This window comes from Macaca fascicularis, chromosome X, assembly GCF_037993035.2.
Source record: "Macaca fascicularis isolate 582-1 chromosome X, T2T-MFA8v1.1".
NCBI lineage: Eukaryota > Metazoa > Chordata > Mammalia > Primates > Cercopithecidae > Macaca > Macaca fascicularis.
This window is the reverse complement of record NC_088395.1, coordinates 160,101,438-160,124,101: the sequence shown is the minus strand read 5'-3', so window position 1 is coordinate 160,124,101 and position 22,664 is coordinate 160,101,438. Positions and strand designations below refer to the sequence as shown.

General features: G+C 48.0%; 1 protein-coding gene across 13 annotated transcripts in view; it reads left to right on the top strand.

The window, feature by feature from the left end:
* The window catches only part of MECP2 (methyl-CpG binding protein 2), a 76,601-nt gene that overhangs the window by 44,247 nt on the left and 9,690 nt on the right, over window positions 1–22,664 (top strand). For 12 of the 13 annotated variants that reach the window (XM_045383760.3, XM_045383761.3, XM_074029661.1 and 9 more), the window contains one exon: window positions 21,831–22,181. In XM_045383760.3, the coding sequence (XP_045239695.1) occupies window positions 21,831–22,181 (351 nt within the window). Of the gene's footprint in view, window positions 1–2,857; window positions 2,950–21,830; window positions 22,182–22,664 lie in introns of all 13 variants that reach the window. The other variant, XM_074029657.1, reaches the window with a different exon arrangement.

The following is a 22,664-nucleotide window of genomic DNA, read 5'->3' as shown; positions in this document are numbered from 1 at the left end:
TGGAGTGCAATGGCCGGATCTCAACTCACTGCAAGCTCCGCCTCCCAGGTTTACGCCATTCTCCTGCCTCAGCCTCCCGAGTAGCTGGGACTACAGGCGCCCGCCACCTCAGCCGGCTAGTTTTTTGTATTTTTTAATAGAGACGGGGTTTCACCGTGTTAGCCAGGATGGTCTCGATCTCCTGACCTTGTGATCCGCCCGTCTTGGCCTCCTAAAGTGCTGGGATTACAGGCTTGAGCCACCGCGCCCAGCCTAATAGCTAGATTTTTTTTAAAAATCCATTCTGTCTGTTTTGTCCTTTAACATCTATTTGATTTCTGATACATTTAGATTTGTTTATAGCATATTATTTTGTGCATTCTATTTTTCCATATTTTCTGTTCTTTTAAATTTTTCTTCTCCTTTCTTGCCTTCTCTTAGACTTTTAAAAAAACTGTGGTAAAATACACATCACCTAAAATTTACCATTTTTAAATATACAGTTCAGTGGCATTAAATACAAATTGGAGGCCAGGCATGGTGGCTCATGCCTATAATCCCAGCACTTTGGGAGGCTGAGGTGGGAGGATTGCTTGAACCTGGAGGTTGAGGTTGCAGTGAGGTGTGATCACGCCACTGCAGTATAGCCCAGGCAACAGAGTGAGACCCTATCTAAAAAAAAAAATAGATCGGCATCACACGGTGTGTGTGCTGCTGTGCCGTGCTTTATCATTTAACATTAAAACATAAACATCAGCACTGTTATGGATTGAATGTTTGTGTCCCCCATAATTCCAGTGTTGAAGCTCAAACCTCCAATGTGATGTTATTTGGAGATGGGGTCTTTGGGAGGTGATTAGGTTTAGATGAAATCAGGAGGGAGGGTGGGTCTCCTTATGACAAGAGACAGCAGAGAGCTTGCTTTCTCCACTATGTGAGTACGCAATGAGAAGGTAGCCGTTTCCAAGCCAGGAAGAGAGCCCTCACCATGGGCTAAATGTGTTGACACCTTGATCTTAGACTTCTAGCCTCCAGAGCTGTGAGAAATTTCAGTTGAGTAGGCCCCCCAGTCTATACTATTTTGTTACAGCCTGAGCAGACTAATACACCCATGTTATGAAAAGCTATAAACGGCCGGGCGCGGTGGCTCAAGCCTGTAATCCCAGCACTTTGGGAGGCCGAGACGGGTGGATCACGAGGTCAGAAGATCAAGACCATCCTGGCTAACACGGTGAAACCCCGTCTCTACTAAAAAACACAAAAAACTAGCCGGGCGAGGTGGCGGGCGTCTGTACTCCCAGCTACACAGGAGGCTGAGGCAGGAGAATGGCGTAAACCCGGGATGCGGAGCTTGCAGTGAGCCAAGATCCGGCCACTGCACTCCAGCCCGGGCGACAGAGCGAGACTCCGTCTCAAAAAAAAAAAAAAAAAAAAAAAAGAAAAGCTATAAACATCCCTTTAAAGGCCACCTAACATTCCATCGTATTACCTCATGCATCTTCTCTGCTGAGCTTTCCAAAAGAGTGGCTTAGGCTGGGCATGGTGGCTCATGCCTGTAATCCCAGCACTTTGGGAGGCCAAGGTGGGCGGATCCCCTGAGGTCGGGAGTTCGAGACCAGCCTGACCAACATAGAGAAACCCCATCTCTACAAAAATACAAAATTAGCTGTGCATGGTGGCGCCTGCCTGTAATCCCAGCTCCTCGGGAGGCTGAGCCAGGAGAATCACTTGAACCTAGGAGACAGAGGTTGCAGTGAGCCAAGATCGTGTCATTGCACTCCAGCCTGGGCAACAAGAGCGAAACTCCATCTCAAAAAAAAGAGTGGCTGGCCGGGTGCAGTGGCTCATGCCTGTAATCCCCACATTTTGGGAGGCCTTGGCGGGTGGATCATGAGGTCAGGAGTTCAAGACCAGCCTGGCCAAGATGGTGACACCCCCGTCTCTACTAAAAATAGAAAAATTAGCCGGGTGCAGTGGCAGGTGCTTGTAATCCCAGCTACTCGGGAGACTGAGGCAGGAGAATCGCTTGAACCTGGGGGGCAGAGGTTGCAGTGAGCCGAGATGGTGCCACTGCACTCCAGCCTGGGTGATACAGCGACACCCCGTCTCAAAAAAAAAAGGCGTATGTTCCCGATCTCCACCTCTCATTCATCAGCCCCTGTGATCAAACCTCTGGGATTAGATCTCCATTGGGTCCCTCCCCTCACCCTAACCCAACAAGGCAGGCTTGTCCTTACCCACACTCTTCAGGTGAAAACTTAATCAGATGCAAGTGTTTATCTTAGTGGCCTCTCGTGGAGTGTGGTTTCCTTCTTGCAGCTCTTTACTGGCTAAAACTCTTCTGGGAGTTAAACCAGGTGTGGTCCTTGACCCTCATGATTTTGTCCCGTCTCCTATGCTGGGCTCTGTATCCTTGTCTCCAAGCAGTCTCGTGTGACAGGAAAGTTACCTATTATTGCATGTTCCCCTCTTGTCACCTGTGGTGTGACACTTGTTCAGTGAATGAGATTTGTGAATGTGTCACATCTGTGGGAGGAAGGCAGTTTGCAGCAAGAGTTGTAGTTCCCTTGCTTTGCCCTGAGGGCCAGGACTTTACACTAGATTTTTTTGTTGCATTCCTGCACTCATAAAGTACACGTAAACTTAGAGGTGGTGTGTTAAATGCTAGAACTTGAAACTGAGTTCAGCTAGGCTTAAGTGCCCCATAATTTTTGTCCCACCAAACAATTTCATGAATATCTACAGATTGTTCCCTCAATATGCCTCAATATTATACCCGATTTGGGGAGCGCAGACCAGTCAAGGTTGATGTGCATCTGCTGAACACGATCTTAAGTTGTTGAAGTAGGTATTATTAATGAATGGACGTCTGTTTTAGCTCCAAGAGCCCCTGGTCTTCCAGAAGAGACTCCCGATGATCTTCCAGAAGCAGCTGGGCCTCTTTTGGTCCTCCCCCACCCAGGTGCATGGGTGAGTTTGATTCCTCTGCCGTTGAGTAGGCTAGGCTGCTGCCTCTTGAGCCTCTTCCACCAGGCCGTCCGTTAGGTGGCGACAGAGAGCACTAAAAGGAACTACTATGGAAATAAAACTTGTTTTGCTTCTTGGAGGGGAAAAAAAAAAGAAAAAGGCTTGTGGGGCGTGTGTGCCTTTTAGTCAGATTTTACCGTGCAAACATTTGAGAGATGTCTGCCCTCTTTCTCCCTTCCGTTCTTTTCAACTCACTGCCCGCCCTACCACCCCCATCTCCTTCAAGATAAGGTGGATAGATCAGAAGACCAAATAGACAAATGCCATGTCCACTGTTTTCTGTCACAGTTGATAGCCATACCAGTCACCCAAGCTGGAAACCCAACAGGCCCCTGCCCTTCACTGCCCACATCCAGGGGAGCCACCAAGTCCCACAAATTGTTCCTTTAACTGTTTGTCCCTTTTCTGTCTTCTTTCATCCCTTCTACCGCTGTCCTGGTTCAATTCCCTCATCTCGCCCTAGGACTCCCGTGATAACTTAGGATCTTTCCTCTACCTCTCTATCTTCCACACAATCCCTATCGTCAATCTCATTCTCCTGCTTTAAACCCAAGAGTGGCACCCTGTGTTCAAGTGACATCAGGGCCCCTCATGTGGCTCCTGCCTCTCTTTGTGGTCCCTTCTGTTGCTGCCGCTTTTCTCATGGACATAGCCCTCAGAAGTCCAGGACTGCTTGTAGTTCCTCCCAGGTACCATGTTTCTTGCACTCCTGGCCTTTGTCATTGGCTCCCCTGTGCAAGTCACCTTCTCTTCTCCTTTCCCTCCCCTGTGGCCTCGCCTTGTCCTGCTTATCCTTGAAGACCCAATCAGGTATCTCTTCCCCCAAAGAGCCCTTCCTAACCACCACCACCCCCTCCCTGCCACGTCACACACACACCTGGGTTAGGCCCTGCTTCTCCACGCCTGTGCCTCCTGCCAAGTCCTCAGCAGTCTCTGATCCCATGTACCTCCAGGCTTGGCATAGGGGGGCTGTGACACTCAGCCTTTTGGCCCACAGACCACTGTTGTGGGCTTGCTCACTGCCCCAGTCAGTCCTTTGTTATTGAGGATTCCATGCCAGTTCCTGACTCCAGCACACATATGCATGTAGACAGCCCTCCTGGTGCCTGGTTCCCTCTGTGTCTTCTGCCACTCATTCCCATGGTTGTAGCCTGGAGTTGGTCATCACTGGAAACCCCTCCACCCACAGAGTTCTAACTTAGACAGCTCTGCCTATAATGAGGACTTACTGTCTTCATAGTTTTCAGTGTCAACCACTGTTTGACGCCCCTGGGACTCCGTCGGTCTTCCCTCCTCTTGTGAACTGTGCCCATCACCAGACGAACTTGTTTTAGAATTTACCGTCGTAACTGAGCTCCCTTCAGCTCATACCTTCTCGGCTCCTGCTCAGTCTCTCTTTCTCCTTTTACCCAAACTCTCTAAGAGTTCTCTCCACTCATGGGCCCTCATCCTTGCCTGCTGCTCCTTGCTCAGCTTGCTCCATGAACGCTTGCTTTCCCACATTCCGTGAAATAATCTTATCAGTCATTGGTGGCTGTCACTCCTTCTCAGCCCTTTCCTTATGTCTCTTCTGGTACCTCATACTCTCCAGGGGGCCATCTCCCCTCCCATCTTGAACCCCCTCTGGGTCTGGGAGAATTCTCACCTCACGAGTTTGATAGGAGCCCAGGCGACCTCTGATTGTAGTCACTGCAAATGTCAGACGCTTATTTGCCTAGCTTCCCTTTCGGTCAGGGCAGCAGTTGGCAAACGGTATTTCCAGGGCCAAGTCCAGCCCACTGCCTATTTTCGTAAATGAAGCTTTACCAGGACCCAGTTCCACCTCGTCCTTTGTGCATTGCCCAAGACTGCTCTCCTGTACAACAGCAGGTAGGCTGGTTGTGACAGATACTGTCTGGCCCACAAGGTGGAAAATGCTATCTGGCCCTTTACAGAAAGAAATTACCTGAGTTCTACATGAGGGTGTAGGTATGTACCTTGGCCTCTGCCAATCAGACTCACATGCTAGGAGGAGCAGGGCCAGGCAGGAGAGCCTTGTCTCCTGGCATTGGGGCTGCAGGAAAGACGAGCTCCTAGGGCACAGTGCCAGTGGCCAGTGCTGCTGCCTTGCAGGGTCGAAAAGGCAGTACTGGCTGCTTGGACTGGCTTGGCAGAAGGATTTGGAGTATTGTTCCTGGCCAAATGGACTCAAACCTGTTCCTCCAACACTCTAGGGATTCTCTCATCACCCAGTAGCCTTTTCCCCCTAGTTTTAAAAATTGCAGTAAAATACACAAAAGATAAAATGTACTGCCTTAACCATTTTAAGTGTACAGTTCTGTGGTATTGAGCACATTTATATTGTGCAACCATCACCACATGCATCTTCAGTAGCTTTTCATCAGTCCTTGTCTGCATAAATCAGCTAGAGTTGGTTTCTGTTGAGTGCCACCAATAATATTGACAGATATGTCTGATCTTCCTTCTCTGCACTGTCCTCTTTCTCTGTTTCCTCTGTTGATTCTTTCTCCTCATCACAACTCCAAATAGCAAGGGGAGGGTTGTTTACACTTATATTCAGCATGCCCTCACCCACTTGCCTGGCTCTTCAGACCTCTTCCCTGAACTCCAGACTCATATATCCAGCTGCCCTTTAGGCCTCTAGAAAACTAAATACCTCAGTATCAAAAACATGAGATACGGAAGTCAGAGTCCTGGATCTGTCGCCCTTTCCCTGTCCCAGTGCACATGCCCTTCAGGGATGGCACCTAGACCAGCCCCCTGCATCCCTGCCTAGACTCTATGGTAGTCTCACGTGGCAGACCCGGAGGCCACTCTCCTCTCCGGATCCCCTGCGGACACTCCAGTTATCAGGCACTGTCCGCTGTTCCTTCAGCTGGCCTCAGCTGCAAGAGCCTCCTTACCTAAGGTCTCTCTCTTTGACTTCTTCCCACCTCCCTTTATGGATGTCAGTTCCTGATGAACATCTTACACCCCAAACCGTGACCCAACATCTGCTTCTGCAGAGCCCCTCTGTGGCATCTTGCACCCTCCTGCCCCGCTCCTTCTACTCTACATCTTCCCATAGTTAGAATGGATCTTTTCCTTTTTTTTTTTTTTTTTTTTTTTTTGTGAGATAAGGTCTCCCTTTGTCACCCAGGCTGGAATGCAATGGCACAATCACGGCTCACTGCAGCGTCAACCTCCTGGGCTCAAGCAGGCCTCCCACCTTAGCCTCTCAAGTAACTGAGACTACGGGTATGCACCACCACACCTGGCTAAGTTTTATATTTTTTGTAGAGACTGGGATCTCCCTGTGTTGCCCTGGCTGGTCTCGAACTCCTGGGCTCAAGCAATCCTCCTGCCTTGGCCTCCCAAAATACAGGATTACAGGCACACACCTCTGTGCCCAGCCTCAGATGGGCTCTTTGAAGAATGTTCATTAGATCAGGTTACTCCCTTGAGAAAAACCCTCTCAGAATAAAACCCAAAGTCCATTACTTGAAAGCAGAGCCAGCTTCATGGTCCTGTGTAACTGCCCAGAGTTTCCTGAAACCCAGGCTTGGTTTATTACTCTACTGTCACCATCTCAAAATTCTTAATTTTTGAACTAGAGGCCCTGCATTTTCATTTTGTACCAGGCTCCACAAATTGTGTAACCGGGCCTGCCTCAGCAGCCACATGGAACGTGATCTCTCCCTGCCTATTTGAGCTCATTCTCTACCATTCTCTCCCTTGCTCACCTGGCTCCCACTGCTCTTGCTCTTCCTGGAACTTGCCAGAATGTTGCTAGAGTCAGAGCCTTGGCTCTTACTGCTCCCTATTGGCTGGACCCCTCTTTACCTGACCTGTTCCCTCACCACACACTTCCTTCAGATCTGTGTTCAGATTTCATCTCAGAGAGGCTTTGGCCCCTGTCCATCTCTCTGAATTTACCTCTGACCTCTCCCCCACTACCACTGCGCTAAGCTGCCTCAGAACTTTGTAGACATTGTGTCTGGTCTTCTGATGTTTCCCCCTTGGAAGAATCCCAAGGTGCTTGAAGAATGCTTTCTTTATCCTTAAAGTTGAGTAGGTTGACTAGAGTCTGTCTTGCTATTGAGCATTCTTTATCAAATTGTCCTGGGAACATGGTGTATTCTTTCAAGCTGCAGATGTAGTCGTTGCTGTTTCAGGTCAGCTCTCTTATGGATCTTTGACAGCATCTTCTGTTCCATTTGTTGAGTTCTGTACTTCAGGGACACAAATTCCTTATGTGGGATTGTCTTTGTCTCTCTTCCAATGCTATTAGCTTTGCCCTAATTGTTTTAACTTTTGTCTTTTTCATCTGCATTTACTTTGTCTAATTTGATTTTCAGCTATGTATATTCTGTTTCTGGCTGTTTTTCAATGTATTAGTTTCATAATGATGTGTTTTGGTCTGCAGTTTGTTTCTCTAGGTTAGAAATTTGTCTTTTCATCTTATTCTGTTTTATCATCCCATCTTTGAACTCTTTTACTAGGAACATGTTCTTATGAAGTTGTGGGGAATTTTTTTCCCTTCCTTGTGTGTTCTCTTCTTAGTGGGAGACTTTGCCTTTCTCGTGCCATCTCCCTCCCTGGGCCTCTTTTTTTTCTTTTGGCCATAATATGTTTGCATAGTTACATGTCGCTTCTTTTCATCTTGGCTCAGGCTTGGATGGCTCTGCATAGTCGTTCTGTTTGCTTTGAGACAGTGGAGGAATTCTTGGCTCTCTCTTCCCGGTTTCTTGGCATCCTCCCTCGCTGTTTTCCCCTCTGAGCTATCGTGTGCAGGCTTGTTATCTTGTATTCGGAGAGAATTTGCACGCTGGAGGGAGCTGCAGCCATGTAGTCTTCAGCCCTATCTGGATTCTTCTCTTTGTTCTAAGAACTGTGTTGGATGTCTTATACTAAGGCTCACTCTAGCTGCATGAGGGATGTGTGTGCCATTTCCATGGGGATAGGGGCACCTCAGTCTCTGGGTGGTTCCATAATCTGTGTATACCTAAGAGCAGTTGCTTCCCACAGAGCTGGGCTGGCTCACTGGGCACTTCGCCATTTCTCCTGCACCTCCCAGATGGAGTTTCTGGGTCTAAAAGGAAAAAGTGAAGGACTCCCACTTGGTTGCTTCTCTCCAGCTTACTGGCTGCAAATTCCCAGGGTGTTGCCTGCTCCCTAGGGTGGTTTCTGGGGACGGGGCAGGAGCCTGGCTTTGCTACTGCATTGTCCTCTGGAGTCTTTTCTCAGACTGCTTTGAATTACACCCCTTTCCTTTGTTTGCTGAAGTCTTCCCTTCACACTCCCCTTCCCCGCCTTTCTTTTGTGTCTTATCTTACTAGGATTGGAAGAGGGCAGTTGTGCAGGAGGTCTGCATCTAATTCCCTAATCCATGTGAGAGTGCTCCTGTTGTGTGCTATGTGACACGATGGTGAGAAATACTCCCTAGAGCAGTGGCTACCAGAAGGAAGCCATCCCCCCCACTCCTCACACACACAGACTCCTTCTGACTGTCCTCAGATACATATTCTAGGTAAATGTCAGATTCCAAAGAAAATCCAGTTGGGATCTTTTTTCTTTCTTTCTTTTTTTTTTTTTGAGATAGAGTCTCACTGTGTTGCCCATGCTGGAGTGCAGTGGCGCAATCTCGGCTCACTGCAACTGCAGCTTCCTGGGTTCCAGTGATTCTCCTGTCTCAGCCTCCCAAGTAGCTGGGACTACAGGCACCCACCACCACACTTGGGTAAAATTTTTTTGTAGTTTTAGTAGAGACGGGGTTTCACTATGTTGGTCAGTCTGGTCTCGAACTCTTGACCTCATGATCTGCCCGCCTCAGCCTCCCAAAGTGCTGGGATTACAGGTGTGACCCACCGCGCCCGGCCTCCAGTTGGGATCTTGACTGAAATGACTGGTGTTCAATCATTATGGTTTCCACCTAATTTGTATTTGTACACAGGACAGTTACTAATTTGTTGATACTTGTTTGATCTCCAGTCCCGAGAGTTGTTTATGGGATGGAGCTTCAGTCCCTGCTGCTTCCCCTTTGGCAGCTGGAATCAGGGTGGGGACCCAGGGTGCTGCTGGCAGGTTCTTAAGACAAGTAGAATCTCCTCTATATCAGTGTCTCTCTCTTTCCCAGCAGTGCCCAGGAAAACCTGGCCAGCCTGTCACTGACCTCTCCACCTAGGGCACTGGTGGTTCAGGTCCTTCTTTTTGCCACCGGCAAACTGCACTTCTGCCAGTCTGGCTCTTAGGCCCAGTTTCTCTGATCTTGCAGATTTTCTCTGGCTCTGCTACGGAATCCTCATACCTCCCAGCAGGTCCTCCTTTGCCCATGTGTTTAACTGTGGTGGAATCATGTGAGCGCTGCTTCTCTCACATGGATCCCAGCCGCACCACATTCTACAGCAGTTCCTCTGAAGGCATTGATGGAGATGTTTCCTCCTGTTTTGCATTTCGTTGGTCGTTTCAGTAGAATCAAGGTGAAATAAACACGGGGGCTCAGATGTCAGCATTACGAACCAAGTATATCAGGCAGGCTGATGTGGACTGACCTACACTAGTGAGACGCAAGATGACGAAAACAAGGGCACTCACTCCAAGTTACTGATGAGATGTTTGGATCAAATGAGCCAGTCCTTAAGCAGAGTTCTCTAGTAAAAGAGATCTCCTTTCTGCCCTTTTTTGTTCCCTAAAATGTGTTGCCTTCATGATGAAAATTTATTTTGGCAGATTTTCTCTTCTTCAATAAAAGCAGCCAACACTTTGTTAAAAGTCTGTGAAACTTGTTTACATGAAGTATGCAAAGGTAAGAAAAAAAACATTGTGGGAACATGTCGCTGAGGACAGAAAAGTCATGCACAGTGTCAGTGTCTATGGAAACAGGCCACTTGGACCTTAAGGACTAGGTACTTGGAATTGGAGGTGAGTTTGGCCTGGTGAATCTCTAACCACTGTGTGTAGGATCAGCGTGAGAACCCTGCTAGAATATAGAGGCAAAGTTGTGAGGGGAAATCATTGGAGAAGTTACCAGGGAATGGTGAAATCTGAAAAAATGCATGCTTCTAAGTTGGGCATGGTGGCGCATCTGTAGTTCCAGCTACTTGAGAGCCTGAGGCAGGAGGATCGCTTGAGCCCAACCTGGGCAGCATAGCAAGACCCTGTCTCCCTAAAAAACCTTTTTTATTGTTTTGTTTTGGGATTTTTTTTTTTTTTTGGTCTTTTTTCCTCCTCTTTGTGAGTAACGGGGTCTCACTGTGTTGCCCAGGCAGATCTTGAACTCCTGAGCCCAAGCAGTCCTTCTGCCTCTGCCTTCCTAAGATTACAGGTATGAGCCACTGTGCTAAGCAGGGGGAAAAAAAAAAAAAAAAAAAAAGCCTTTTTAAATGAAAATCATTTTCTAAAAGACAGGCTTTCTGGGGGAGGGGTATTATTCCACTTATATGAAGTGTCAACAATAGGCAGATTTGTGGAGACAAATAGATTAGTGGTTACCAGGGGCTGAGAGGAGTGGGAGTGGGGAGCAACTGCTTAATGAGTAAAGGGTTGTCTTTGGAAGCTACGAAAATGTTCTGGAAGTAGATAGTGGTGATGTTTGCATGACATTGTGAATGTACTAAATGCTATTAATGGTAAATTTTATGTTATATGTGTTTTACCACGATTTTTAAAAAAATGATCAAATGCCCTCAGAATAGCCAACAGCCTTCCACTTGGCTAAATGCCTACTCATTAAACTTCTTGAACTAAATTCCTTTCTGATTGTCATGGTTACTGTGTCCTGGGCTTCAGAGTTTCACATTCAGGTTGGATTGGTCCAGTCTGGTATGTATCACTATAGGTCCCCACATTGGCCTCTTCCTCAGATGGACAGCCCATCTATCTACTGGGGCCCTGTGCCACAGCCAGATACACTTGCTCTGAGACAGCTGTGTGGGCTCTGAGCACTGGCCAGGCATCACAAAATGTATCTTTATGCTTTAGAGTAATTGGTGGTCAGCTGCTGTTTTAATTTTTTTTTTTTTAATTTAGATATTCACATACCATGAAATTTACTCATTTAAAGTGTGCAATTCATTCTTCAATATAATTCATAGGCTCACAGAAAAAACTGTTTAAAAATAAAGTGTGCGATTCAGTGACTTTTAGTACATTCACAGAGTTGTGCAACCATTGCCTCTATGTCATTCCAGAACATTTTCAACACCCAAAAGAAACCCCAGACACAGTAGCAGTCACCTGTTATTACCTGCAGCCCCTGGCAACAACTAATCCACTTCCTGTCTCTATGGATTTGCCTATTCTGGACATTTCCTATAAATGGAATTATGCACTATGTGGCCTTTTGTGTCTGGCCTCTTTCACTGAGCATAATGTCCTCAAGGTTCATCTGCACTGTAGCATGAGTCAGAATTTCTTTCCTTTTTGAGACTGAATAATATTACATCCTATAGATAATGAGGTTTTGATTATCCATCCATCCCTTGAGAATGTATATTTGGGTTGCCCCTACCATTTGGCTATTGTAAACTGTGCGGCCATGAACATTGGTGTACGGATATCTGTTTGGTTACTGGTTTTGGTTTTTTTTGTTTGTTCGTTTTGTTTTTTTGAGACCAGGTCTCGCTTGTCACCCAGCTGGATTACAGTGGCGCGATCTCTGCTCACTGCAACCTCCACCTCCCAGGTTCAAGCAGTTCTCCTGCCTCAGCCTCCCGAGTAGCTGGGACTACAGGCACTCAACCACCATGCCCGGCTAATTTTTTTTTTTTTTTTGTATTTTTAGTAGAGACGTGGTTTCACCATATCGGCCAGGCTGGTCTCAAACTCCTGACCTCAGGTGATCCACCTACCTCAGCCTCTCAAAGTGCTGGGATTACAGACGTGAGCCACCACGCCTGGCCTAGTTTTGGTTTTTTGAGTGTGTGGCTAGGAGTAAAATTGCTGGGTCATATGGTAACTCCATGTTTAACATTTGAGAAACTGCTCTCCACAGCAGGAATTTTTTAACCTGTATATGGTGGGCTTGTGTTTAGGTTTTCATTTTACACATCTATAAAGATGAGATTTGCCGTATGGTTGCCTGCATTTGGGAAGGGTTCTGCTTTTGGTTGGCAAGAACTGCATTTTATTTAAGCTTTGCAAAACATAAGTGGTTTCTCGCATCTTCTCAAAACTGGAGGATTAAGAAATGGACGGTGAATTCAGAGCAGGGCAGCTGAACCTCAGGCTCTACCATTGTAGCCTTCAAGCTGAACCTCATTCTGTCTTGCTCCCTGGAGACCACTGAGACACTCTGCCTGTGCCAGTTTGATTTCTCACATTTTTAAAGGGCTGAAGCTTGTGTCTCAAAGTGCTGTAGCCTTTATTCATTCATGCAGAGAAGCCTCCTTGATTCCGCAACTCTGCACCTAATACTGGAAGTAGAAAGAATTGGAAGCACCATCTGGATGACACTTTAGGATGGAAGCAGCCAGTACAAGGCGGGGCTAATTATTTCCTCTGGTCCCAGACCGTTCACCTGGAGCCTTAGCCACCACCCTGCCCTTAGGTTAACTGCCTCGAGTGGTAGTTTAGCTCTTTTTGCCAGGGATAACTGGAAGCGAAAGGTGCTGAGAAATGCTGTCTCCAGAAAGTGGAGAGCACGAGTGAATTTATGAAAGGTTGGGATATTGCTGGGGTTCTGGAATTTTCTTTGGAGCTCACTCCAGGGGACAGAGAGGGGGCTGGATTCCAATTCAAGTGAGAAATACCTTTCATCTGCCTTGTTCACCTGGCTTTTTTTTGCCTTTTTGTAAATTCTGAAAACCTCAGGGATTGAGTAGTCTTTCCTCAACTGCAGTTGCCTGGCTGGTCACACCTGCCAGCTGTTGCTTGCATCCCTGTAATGTGCAGGGCCTTCCGGACCTTTCTCACAAGATCACTGCAGTCACATTCATGAGGAAAATGCAGGCAGTTCCTGCCATCAGACCCCTTGGGATGTCATGGTTTGGCCTGAAAACAAGATTCCTGCAACTCTAATTTTCCTTTGCTAGATCAAATAAAGGATTTGATCTAATGTTTGCATTCTAGCAGCAAAATCACTGAATATTTTATTTCTTAAGAGCCTTACTTCATATTTTGTAGGTATTTAAGATTTTGTAAAGGCCTTTCTGCTTCAACGTGTGATGTGTGCATTCTTAGAAAAAATTTTGTGTTCTGTAAATCACACAATAAAAACATGATTTTGTGCAGGAAAACCTGGGGTGGGGTGGGTCACTCCAAACTTGGGTTGTGTGGTAACTGGAGCTCACTGATGAAATCATGAACAGTTCTGGCTGAAAGAACCCCACAGTACACTGAGGTCTGTTGGCATTGCCACCAGCCCCGCCATGGTCCCTTTGTGCACGCCACCACACCTGGGTAATTTTTTATTTTTAGTAGAGATGGGGTTTCACCATGTTGGTCAAGATGGCCTCGAACTGACCTCGTGATCCACCCACCTCAGCCTCCCAAAGTGCTGGGATTATAGGCATGAGCCTCTGTGCCCAGCCTCCAGCTTTTTTTCTTAATGTCTTTGTGTAATATGAAGGCATTCTCTTTAATTGTTAAAAGCTTGCCTGCGACTGCTTCAAAATATTACTGTCAGTTGGCACAGCTTCTGATTATATTGATGTCATCTCCCTCCTTTTAAACATGTTACCATATTGGCACTGTATGTCCCCCAGCCCATTGATCACTTGAGAGTTAGTCATAGTCCTCGTGCTGTTTCACTCCTAAACGTTTAAGCATGCCTTTCCTCAGAGCAGACAGTACAGTTAAGACGCTCAGGAAGTTTAGCAATGAGCTAACACAGAACCTTACATTTTTCCACATACCCCATAAATGCCTTTTTTAGAGCCTTTGAACCTGGAATGCAGAGTCTAGGACCATGTGTTGTATTCCATTGTGTCATCCCTTCAGTCTCCTTTATCAGAAATGTTCCCCCATCCCCTTGTTTTCTCTCATCGTCTTGAGGAGTCCAGGCCGTGGTTGCGTGGCATGCCCTCTCTGGACTCTTCCTGCTGTCTCCTCATGGTAAGCTTCAGTCTCCCACTCGTGATGCTGGTTCATCTCAGCAGCACTGAGGGGCCTGAGCTCAGTTTGGTCGTTTGTTAAGGTGGTGCCTGCCAGATTTCTCCATAGAAAAGGGCCCCATGCTTTCCTTTGCTCTTCAGCCTGTGTATTCCTTCTTTCCTTGCCAGCTTGTGGGTGGCTTCTTTAGCAGCTTCTGTAAGATACTCAGTTCGGCAGTTGTAGTTGTTTCAGCAGAAGAGGTGTCTGCATACCTGACCACCACATGGCTGGAAGTCAATCCATCCTCCTGGTGTAACCATCCTCCATGCTACTGTCCCTGGGGCACTGAGGCCCTCCTCAGTGACTTCCTCCACCTCATCTTCTGCCATCTCCAAGCCACCAGTGTCCAGTGGACTACTGATACTTCCCAAACTCATCATTTGTTTATCCACCACTTCAGAGCCCACCTTGTTTTCAGCACTGAGCTAGCCTCTCCTTGCTAGAAGCTTATGGTTGAAGGTCTCCAGCCATCAGAAGAAGCATGTGGAGCGCTGCATCCGTGTTGTGGTTATTCATCCAGCATGCGTTGAGTGAGGGTTGCACCTGTGCCTGGCATTATGCATTGAGCCGAGAGATGGGGGTTGGCATGCACAGTGGGGTGTTCTAAGTACACTGAGGGCTCGGATGCCCTGGCTTACAGAGCAGGGAAGGAGGCAGGAGACGCAGGAGCAGGGAAGGTGTCTCAGAAATGCCTTTTTTTTTTTTTTTGGAAATGGAATCTTGTTCTATCGCCTGGTCTGGAGTGCAGTGGCGTGATCTCAGCTCACTGCAGCCTCTGCCTCCCAGGTTCAAGTGATTCTCATGCCTCAGTCCCCGAGTAGCGGGGACCACAGGCGCACACCACCATGCCCAGCAAATGTTTTGTACTTTTAGTAGAGGTGAAGTTTTGCCATGTTGGCCAGGCTGGTCTTAAACTCCTGGCCTCAAGTGATCTGCCCACCTCGGCCTCCTGAAGTGTTGGGATTACAGGCATAAGCCACTGCGCCCGGTCTAGAAGTGCCATCTTAACTGAACCTGAAAGATGAAAGTTCTCCAGATGAACCAGAAAGTTCTCCAAATGAAAAGGTGGGAGGGGGCGACAGGGTTAGGCCCAGAGCTTCTGATGACACAGGGTGGGCATCACTGGTCACTTTTTCCTCTAGGGAGGGGTGTCACACTGGTGATAGGGTAGGAGCTATAACTATGTTGATAGTGCCACCTCTGCACATCTGGCCTGGCATGCCCTGAGCCCTCCATCCCGCCTGTGGAATTCATAAGCCCTGACAGCCCACCCACTCCTGATTCATTATCCACACCCCTGTGCTTCCACTGTGCCTGGAACAAGCTTTCTTCAGGGGGAAGGGAAACTGGAACTATGTTGTTGTTACCTATTTGTCCTCCCTTCCAAACTGTGAGCTCTTGGAGGTGGAAGGATGCTGCAGGATCTACCTCAGAGCCAAGGCAGTTGGTGAACAGACGTGTGTTTGTGACTCACGGTGATCTCAGACAAGTTCCTCTGTCTAGTCGAACTTCCTTTTTTCCATCTGTAACACTCAAGAGTTGAATAGGTGGTTTTTCTGAGGATAGTTCAACTCTAAAATATATAAACTTGTGAACTAGATATTTAGTTCTCCTCGTAATCAAAATTGTGTGGGTGCGGGGTTCTGATTAGAGGGAGGATGAAGAGTGGTGTATGGTTTTTTTTGTTTGTTTTTTGTTTGTTTGTTTGTTTTTGAGATGGAGTCTCACTCTGTCACCCAGGCTGGAGTGCAGTGGCGTGATTTCAGCTCACTGCAACCTCCGCCTCCTGGGTTCAAATGATTCTCCTGCGTCAGCCTCCCGAGTAGCTGGGATTACAGGCTTGCACCACCATGCCCAGCTAATTTTTGTATTTTTAATAGAGATGGGGTTTCACCATGTTGGCCAGGAGGGTCTTGAACTCCTGATCTCAGGTGATCCGCCTACGTCGGCCTCCCAAAGTGCTGAGATTATAGGCATGAGCCACCATACCTGGCAGGTTTCTTTGAAAAAGTTTGTGTTTCAGCAAACACCATAAACTCCCTGGGGGACAGCCTTGGGGAGTCACCTGGCACCCTAGCCCAGCCTCCCTCCCTTGGGTCCTGCAGTGAAGGCCCAGTGAGGGTGTGCAAATGCCCAGGTCACCCTGGGACTGGGCAGGCCCTCTGGGCTAGGGTAAACTCATCTGGAGTGCCTGTTTTCTATCATTGTTTTTTATTTGTTAAATTTAAGGGATACAAATGCAGTTTTGTTGCATATTGTGTAGTGGTGAAGTCTGGGCTTTCAGTGTAGCCATCACCTGAATAGTGGACATTGTACCCATTAAGTAATTTCTCATCCTTCACCACCTCCCACCTTTCCCATTTCCCAGTCTCCAGTGTCTGCCATTCCTCACTCTGTCCATGTGCACATGCTATTCAGCTCCTGCTTCTAAGTGAGAACGTACGGTATTTGACTTTCTGTGTCTGAGCTGTGTCACTGAAGACGATGGACTCCAGCTCCATCCACATTTTTAATCATTTTTACCTGCACTCCACACCCGGCAGAATCCAGGCTGCTTTGTGGGTTTTTTGAAATTTGTCTTTAATTATAAAAGTAGCAGCCAGCAAATTAACAAACACCCATGTGCCTTTCCACAGAATATATTTGCTTCAGGTAATTTCAGTTAGAAAGAACTAGAATATTACAGTAGAGTTAAAGACCCTTTATTTCCCATCTTCAGTGCTATTAAAAGTTCATTTAGGGCCGGGCATGGTGGCTCACGCCTGTAATCCCAACACTTTGGGAGGCCGAGGCAGGCAGATCACCTGAGGAGCTCAAGCCCAGCCTGGCCAACATGGCGAAACCTTGTCTCTACTAAAAATACAAAAACTAGCTGGACGTGGTGGCACGCATCTGTAATCTTAGCTATTCAGGAGGCTGAGGCAGGAGAATCACTTGAACCCCGGAGGCAGAGTCTGCATGCAGTAAGCCGAGATTGCACCACTGCACTCCGACAGAACAAGACTCCATCTCAAAAAAAAAAAAAAGTTCATTCATTGTACACTTAGAAATAGTTAAAAAGGTGAACTTTGTTTTGTGTATATATATATACATGTATACACACACACACACACACACACATATGTATAGTTGAGACATATATATGTGTCTATATGTGTCTGGTTAATTCGCCCAGGCTGGAGTGCAGTGGCATGATCAGCAGCTAACTGCAGCCTCAACTTCCTAGGCTCAAGTGATCCTCCTGCCTCAGCCTCCCGAGTAGCTAGGATTACAGGCACACACCACCACGCCCAGCTAATTTTTGTGGGTTTTTTGGTTTTGTTTTTGTTTTTGTTTTTTTGTAGAGACAGGGTTTTGCTATGTTGCCCAGGCTGGTCTCAAACTCCTGAGCTCAAGCGATCCACCTGCCACGCCTCCCAAAGTGCTGGGATTACAAGTGTAAGCCACTACACCCGACCCGTTTTGTATATTTTACCACAATAAAAAGCCTTTAAAACCCCCAAGCAAACAGTTCATTCAGGCCCAACTCTGAATCTGATCACAGCTGGGTTTCCCCCCTTTATAGTGAATAGCTGAAGAATTGTTTTCTCTCCTTGATGGTATAACTCGCTGTGGGTGTTGCTCCCCTGCCGCTCCAGTGGTTTTTTTTTGTTTGTTTTGTTTTGCCTTTTTTCAGACGGAGTCTCACTCTGTTGTCTAGGCTGGAGTGCAGTGGCGCGATCTCAGTTCACTGCGACCTCTGCCTCCTGGGTTCAGGTGATTCTCCTCCCTCAGCCTTCCGCATAGCTGGGACTACAGGCACCTGCCACCAGGCCTGGCTCATTTTTGTATTTTTAGTAGAGACAGAGTTTCACCATGTTGGCCAGGTTGGGCTTGAACTCCAGACCTCAGGTGATCCACCTGCCTCAGCCTCCCAAAGTGCTGGGATTACAGGCGGGAGCCCCCGCGCCCGGCTGGCCCCTCAATCTTTTCCTTCTCAGTCAGTGGCACCACCATCTTCCCAGGCTTTGGACAGGTGGTCCCTGACTCATCCCTGCCCCTCACCCCCACACTAATCCACCAGCGAGCTCTGTTGCTTCACCACGTAGACCAGCCCCAAATCCTCAACTGCCCCCACCCTGGACCACACCTGGACCACTGCTAGAGGCCTCTCACAGGCCCTCCCTGTTTTTCTCTTGCACTCCCCAGGCTTTCTGGCACAAGATGCCCCAGAAGCAGAATCACATATCTCTCCTGGGAGCCAATCCAATGTGTTTACTGCCCCTGGAGTGTTATTGTTGGCCTTAGAATATGTCCCACTGCAGGTTTTCAGAGCACTGTAGTCAAAAGTTATTTGAAATAAATCTTTTCTCTGTGGTATATTGTCAGCTTGGTGTAGAATTAAATTTGTTTCTTTTTTTTTTTTTTTTTAAAGAGACAGGGTCTCAGCCAGGCATGGTGGCTCATGCCTGTAATCCCAGCACTTTGGGAAGCCAAGGCGGGTGGATCGTCTGAGGTTGGGAGTTCAAGACCAGCCTGGCCAGCATGGTGAAACCCCATCTCTGCTAAAAATACAAAAATTAGCCGGGCATGGTGGCAGGCACCCATAATCCCAGCTACTCGGGAAGCTGAGGCAGGAGGATCACTTGAACTCGGGAGTCAGAGGTTGCAGTGAGCCAAGATCACGCCTGCCATTGCACTCTAGCAAGACTGTCTCAAAAAAAAAAAAAGAGAGAGAGAGAGAGATGGGGTCTCGCTCTGTTGCTCAGGCTGGCGTGCAGTGATATAGTAGTCATGGCTCACTGCGGCCTCAGACTCCTGGGCTCAAGTAATCCTCCCACCTCAGCCTCCCAAAGTGCTGGGTTTGTAGGCTGAAGCCACCATGCCTGGCCCAAACTTATTTGTTTCTATTTGCATTAAGTGTAATAAGGTTTTGTTACTTTTAGTTTGAATTTTATTTTGGGTAATATAAACATTTACATGATTCAGAACTCAGAATTACACTGAGGCATGTTCAGCTAGGTCTCACTCCTGTGCCTGTACCTTCACCTTGTTCCCCCTACCCCATGCAGGGAATCAATTTCATTAGTTCATGGTGTGTCCTTCCTTAATACCCCGCCCTTCTTTCTTACCTAGGTAACGTGCAGTAGATATGTTTGCACTTTGCTCCTTTTGCTTCACAGTGGATCCTGGAAATCACTCCATCGTAGTTCTTAGAGCTCTTGTTTAGTCCCTTTGGAGCTGCACAGTACTCCAGTGTGTGGGTGCACCATAAGTTTATTTAACAAGTGCCCTGGTGATAGGGATCTGAGGTATTGGATTATCATTTTTACTTTGACTAGTAAAAATAATGCTGTGGCAAATAACATCATGCATATATTCTTTGAGATTTCTGGAGGTGTCTATATAGATTTCTAGAAGGCATTCCTTAGGTCATGTTTAGGTTTATAGTTTGACCTCATGGTGATTAAGGTATTTGGGAAATGTACATGAGAGTTTCGAAGAAGCCAGATCTTTCCCATTAGTTCAGTGTTTTTCTCTGACATCAGGACTGTCCAAGTTCCAGGAAGCAGCCCTGGCATTAGGCAGCACCATGATGGATTGTGTAGAAGTAGCGATTCCCATCTATCTGCTTTCTTGGCCCACTCTGCTGGTGGCTCCCCTTCTCTCCCTCCTTTATGGGGAGCTGCCTAGGGGTCCATTCTCAAAGGCTGATCTTGGGTGGGCCACAGGCCACACCTAGCTTCCCAGCGTTCTTCATCATTTCCCATTGAGAGCCATAAGACTCAGAGACTTGAAAAGCAAGCTCTGGCTGGGCGTGGTGGCTCATGTCTGTAATCCCAGCACTTTGGGAGGCTGAGGCAGGTCGATCACCTGAGGTCAGGAGTTCGAGACCAGCCTGCCCAACATGGTGAAACCCTGTCTCTACTAAACATACAAAAATTAGCCCAGCGTGGTAGCGCGCACCTGTAATCCCAGCTACTCAGGAGGCTGAGGCAGGAGAATAACTTGAACCCAGCAGGCAGAGGTTGTGATGAGCTGAGATTGCGCCATTGCACTCCAGCCTGGGTGACAGGGCGAGACTCCATCTCAAAAAAAAAAAAGAAAAGCGAGCTCTGTGCCGGGACAGAATAGGGACCCCATTTTACAACAAGAAAGACTGCCCTGTGGGTTGTAGGATGGCTCTATGTATGCAATGGCTCTAGGCGACTCTGGCAGCCACACTCTGGGCCCTAAACTGTTGGTGGAAGATACAGGATAGGGAGGAACTCAGGGGTGAATCATAGTGGGGACAAGACATTCCCTCACTCTAAGATCTTGTCACTAGATTGGAACATCTCTTGCCTCCCTACACCTGACCTGATGGTTCTGGAGAGATACATCCTTGTAGCTTCCGAGTCCCAGCACTAACCGCCTTTGGTAACTTCCCTACATCATTTGAGTCCTGGTTTCCCAAGGATGCTTGCCACTGAGTGCCATGATGCCCTCATTGCACAGTCTGTGCAGTGTAGACAAGAGGAGAAGTCTCTTGGGGTAGACCAGCCACAAGGCAGTGACCAGCACTGATGTGAACCACATGGGACAGGGGAGTTGTGGGGCTGAGAACATGGAGGGCAGGAGTAGTCATGCTCTTTTCCAGAATGAACTGCTAACGAAGGGACTCGCAGGTGGCTGCTGCTTCTTTCCAAGCTGCCCCTGTTGTTGCTGAGGCTCTGGAGTCCTAGGAGGTCTCACAGTGGCATACTAGACAGATTACTAGAACATCATGGCCAGACACTGATCCTGGGGCGTGGGGCCTCATGGTGGCCATGTCTGATGAGACCCCACCAGGCCAAAGTGATGAGTAGAGAAGGAGCTGCTTCTGTCACCAGAAAAGAATGGGGAAGCCTCCCACACTAGAATAGGTAGGGTGCTCTTCTGCACCAGCAGGAAGGGGACATATGGCTCTGCCTGGACCACACCTTGCTCTTCTTGCCGCGTCTGCTGTGGCCGAGGCCATTCCTCATCAGGGAACATTTTGTGTTAAAGGCTCACTGCACCTGGGACTACCTCTCTTATCACTCCAGAAACCTAGGCGGCAGTTTCCTGTGGCCTGAGTTAGCTGATATTTATATAGTGCCATTGTGCCTTTTTTCCTGTGATGCTCACAGTAAGGATGTCTAGATGGGGTTACCTGTTGTCAAGATAAGGAAACTGAAGCCCAGAATGCTGAGGTCATTTGCTGGGTTCATGTTTGGAAAGCGGCAAAGGATTTGAGTGCAGGTTGGCTGGCTCCAAACCTGTGTGTGCTTTCCATGACACTACTGTGTGCCTCATTGAGCATTCATTCTAGAAAACTGAAAAGACACCCAAGCCCTGGCTTTCACAAAGGAGACCCCCTCCCCCATTTGACTCCGTTTCCAGCAGTCGAAGGCCTCTTGTCAGCCATTGAGCCCAGAGGCCCTTGAGGTTCGACTCATGCTGGGGCGGTATGCTCAGGAGCCACGATGTTTCCGCTCAGAGGAAAGGGCTCTGATTCTCCTGCAGTGCTAGGAGACTTGCAGGTGGCCACAGTGCAGGTCAGGCACACCGGCCAGTACCACCCGTAGCCCAATTCCTAAAGAAATATTTGGGTCCCAACTCAAGGCTCTGTTGTCCTGGGGAAGGACATCAAGATCTGAGTGTATGATGGTGTGGGGCCTTGCATGTGGTGGGGATCCAAGCCTGCCTCTGCCCACTTGTTCTGCAGACTGGCATGTTCTCTGTGATACTTACATACTTGTTTAACACTTCAGGGAAGAAAAGTCAGAAGACCAGGATCTCCAGGGCCTCAAGGACAAACCCCTCAAGTTTAAAAAGGTGAAGAAAGATAAGAAAGAAGACAAAGAGGGCAAGCATGAGCCAGTGCAGCCATCAGCCCACCACTCTGCTGAGCCCGCAGAGGCAGGCAAAGCGGAGACATCAGAAGGGTCGGGGTCTGCCCCGGCTGTGCCGGAAGCTTCTGCCTCCCCCAAACAGCGGCGCTCCATCATCCGTGACCGGGGACCCATGTATGATGACCCCACCCTGCCTGAAGGCTGGACACGGAAGCTTAAGCAAAGGAAATCTGGCCGCTCTGCTGGGAAGTATGATGTGTATTTGATCAAGTAAGTAAGAGCAACTCCTGCCTCTATAGGGCAGGGAGGGCAGGGACAGGGGTTCAGAGGAGTGAAGAAGCATGTTTCAGTTCTGCCCCTTAAATGATCCCAAAAAGGTTAGCAGTTTTCAGATGACATTTGCAGACAGCATCATTTAATTCCATAACCCTGAGAAGGGTGAGCAAAGGATTATCTTATTGAAACTGATTCCTGGAGAGACTGACCACCATACCTGAGTTCAAAATTGGGTATGTTCTAGATGGTGACTCAGGCCCAGGCACCAACCGGCAGAATGGGCCTCAGCCCAACAGCCCTTCTGTACCAGACCTGACTCTTTGGTTGCTGGACTTTGGAGAGGCCTGGGGGGGTCAGCGGCAGGCAGACGAGTGAGTGGCTTTGGTGACAGGTCCTCAGGGGCAGCCAGGCAGTGTAACTCTTGTTCAGTAGTAACGTTTATCAGAGTGTTGTCACCAGCATCCGCTCTGCCCTATC